This window comes from Microtus ochrogaster, chromosome 15 (genome assembly GCF_000317375.1).
Source record: "Microtus ochrogaster isolate Prairie Vole_2 chromosome 15, MicOch1.0, whole genome shotgun sequence".
Lineage (NCBI taxonomy): Eukaryota > Metazoa > Chordata > Mammalia > Rodentia > Cricetidae > Microtus > Microtus ochrogaster.
Window position 1 is genome coordinate 4,224,924 of NC_022017.1, and position 2,149 is coordinate 4,227,072.

At 52.3% G+C, this 2,149-nt stretch overlaps 1 protein-coding gene across 1 annotated transcript in view; it reads left to right on the plus strand.

The window, feature by feature from the left end:
• Positions 1-1,966, plus strand: part of LOC102001832 (DNA-directed RNA polymerase I subunit RPA34-like) — a 4,259-nt gene extending 2,293 nt beyond the window's left edge. The window contains 4 exon segments of the mRNA XM_013348643.2: positions 53-101; positions 573-978; positions 981-1,366; positions 1,368-1,966. Coding sequence (XP_013204097.2) covers positions 53-101; positions 573-978; positions 981-1,366; positions 1,368-1,565 — 1,039 coding nt within the window. The 3' untranslated portion in view covers positions 1,566-1,966.
• Positions 1,967-2,149: the final 183 nt, after the last annotated feature.

The following is a 2,149-nucleotide window of genomic DNA, read 5'->3' on the forward strand; positions in this document are numbered from 1 at the left end:
TGTCTCCAGACTCGGATCCCCCTTTTCTCCTTGGAGGCGCTGCCGTTTCCAGATACAGAAGTGTGGCTTATCCGAGCCCCTCCAGACTTTGCCCCACAGTGGTGAGTGGTCACTCCCACCCCACCCGCTGGGAGTATCCCACACACACACACCCTGGAAACTGAACCCACCCCACACTGTGAACCTAGAACTGTAGACAGCCTTTCTGATAACCTGGAGAATCAGCCACGTTCTGTCTAGCCCAGGCTGGTTTCTTAAGTCCCAGCATAGTCTAGCCTCAGTTTCTTGAGTCTGGAACTACAAGCGGGTGTCACATGTTCTTTTGTGTTGGAGAATCATTTTTAGTTTGTTTGTTTTGTTTTTCAAGACAGGGTTTCTCTGTAGCTTTGGAGTCTGTCCTGCTGTCCTGGAACTAGCTCTTTTAGACCAGGCTGGCCCTCAAATCACCTGCCTCCCGAGTGCTGGGATTAAAGGCTAGCATAGCCACCACTGACTGGCTTTGTTTTGGAGAATCTTAACATCCTATGCAGTAGTTAAACTCGGATCTTTCTGCTTCTACCTCCCAATTGCAGCTACTGAGCCCAATTTCATACAATGCTGGTGATCAAATCCAGGGCCCGTTCATACTAGGGAAGAGGAAAAGGAAGAGAAAGGTCGCAGAGGCCTCAGACATTCAGGAGGCAGTCAATGGGCATGGGGCCATGGAGGTGGACACAGCCTGGAGTGGCCTAGAAATGAGGAAGAAGAAAAAGAAGCACCAGGTGAGCAAGGTAGAGATGCTGGAGGCTGAGACACTAGAGCCCATGGCAGAGATGGCAGAGCCCATGGGACTGCCATTCCCATCTGCCAGCAGCAGCAAGAAGAGGACGAGCAAGTCCACGGGAGCAGAGACGTTCCAGCCAGAAGAGGAGCTGGAACCCATGGAATCTGTGGCAAAAATAGAGCCTCCTGATGAGACCATCCTGTCCCCCACCAAGAAGAAAAGAGGCAGAAGGAGGCTGAAGGGATGAAAGCAGTGGAGGCCATTGCGGTTGCCTCTCAGCTACAAATCACTGTGGAACGCCAGGAGGAAGCCTTCCCACTGCCCCCCACAAAGAAGAGGAGAAAAGAAAAGAGGCAGAATTTGGTGATGGAGCCAGATATAGGGCTCCCTGGAGAGACCACAGAGCCTGAACTTTCAGAACATGGGCTTCAGGTTGAGGCAGCTCCTGTGTCTCCCAAGAAGACCAAGAAGAAGAAAAAGTGGCTGGGCAAGATGCTGGCCTTGGGGGCAGAGGTGGCAGAAGCTGCACTTGCAGCTAACTTTGAGCCCCAGGTGGCTCCAGCACCCAGCAAGAAGAAAGAGAAAGGACAGAAGGTGATAGATTCCCCCGTCTGAGATGAGTGACCCAAGAGAATTTGAGGAACCTGAGGCTGGAGCAATTCAAAGATCCACAAAGAAGAAGGAGGAGGAGGAGGAGGAAGAGGAAGAGGAGGAGAAGTCAGGAAAGTGGGGTGTAAGGCATCATTCCCCACTGAGAGATGTATCCCACAGGACAGGAGAAAAAGCAGAGGAGCCTTACTAACATCCTGGGGAAAGTGAGGAACTAACAGAGCTGAGGTGGCCCAGGTAGGCTGTCAGAAACCAGCTGCAGGTGGTCTCCTCAAGCAAACACGTCAGTACATCCAGCAGGAGCCTGGGCCTGGAAAAGGCTTTATTGCAACACTAAAGCCTCAGTGACAGCAGATCACCGGGGCGCTTTGAGGAAGGGTTCATGGAGGACCAGGATGTCAAAGAGCCTGCGAGCCTAAGGGCAGGAGAGAAGAGCTTGTCATTAAAGGCTGTCTGAAAAAAAGAAAAGGGTCCCTAAGTGTTCCCCCACTGGGAGAACACATTTCTGGGTTTTAATCTGCTCTGTCTCTGAGCAACCCTATCTGAGAAGAACAGAACCCCATGCTTCCCAGCCCATCATTACGGGATCCATTCCTGGCCTCAGCCACTGGACCAGACTGTACTACTGAAATCGAGAACTTCTCAGGAGACGCTGGCCAGCCTGGGAGGCTGATCTGGCCTGACACTGTGATCCCCTCTGACTGCTGTATTGTTCCCCTGCCCTCTACGCACTCGAACACACAGCCACTGGTGAGTCTCTCTCTCTTCTGTGTCTCT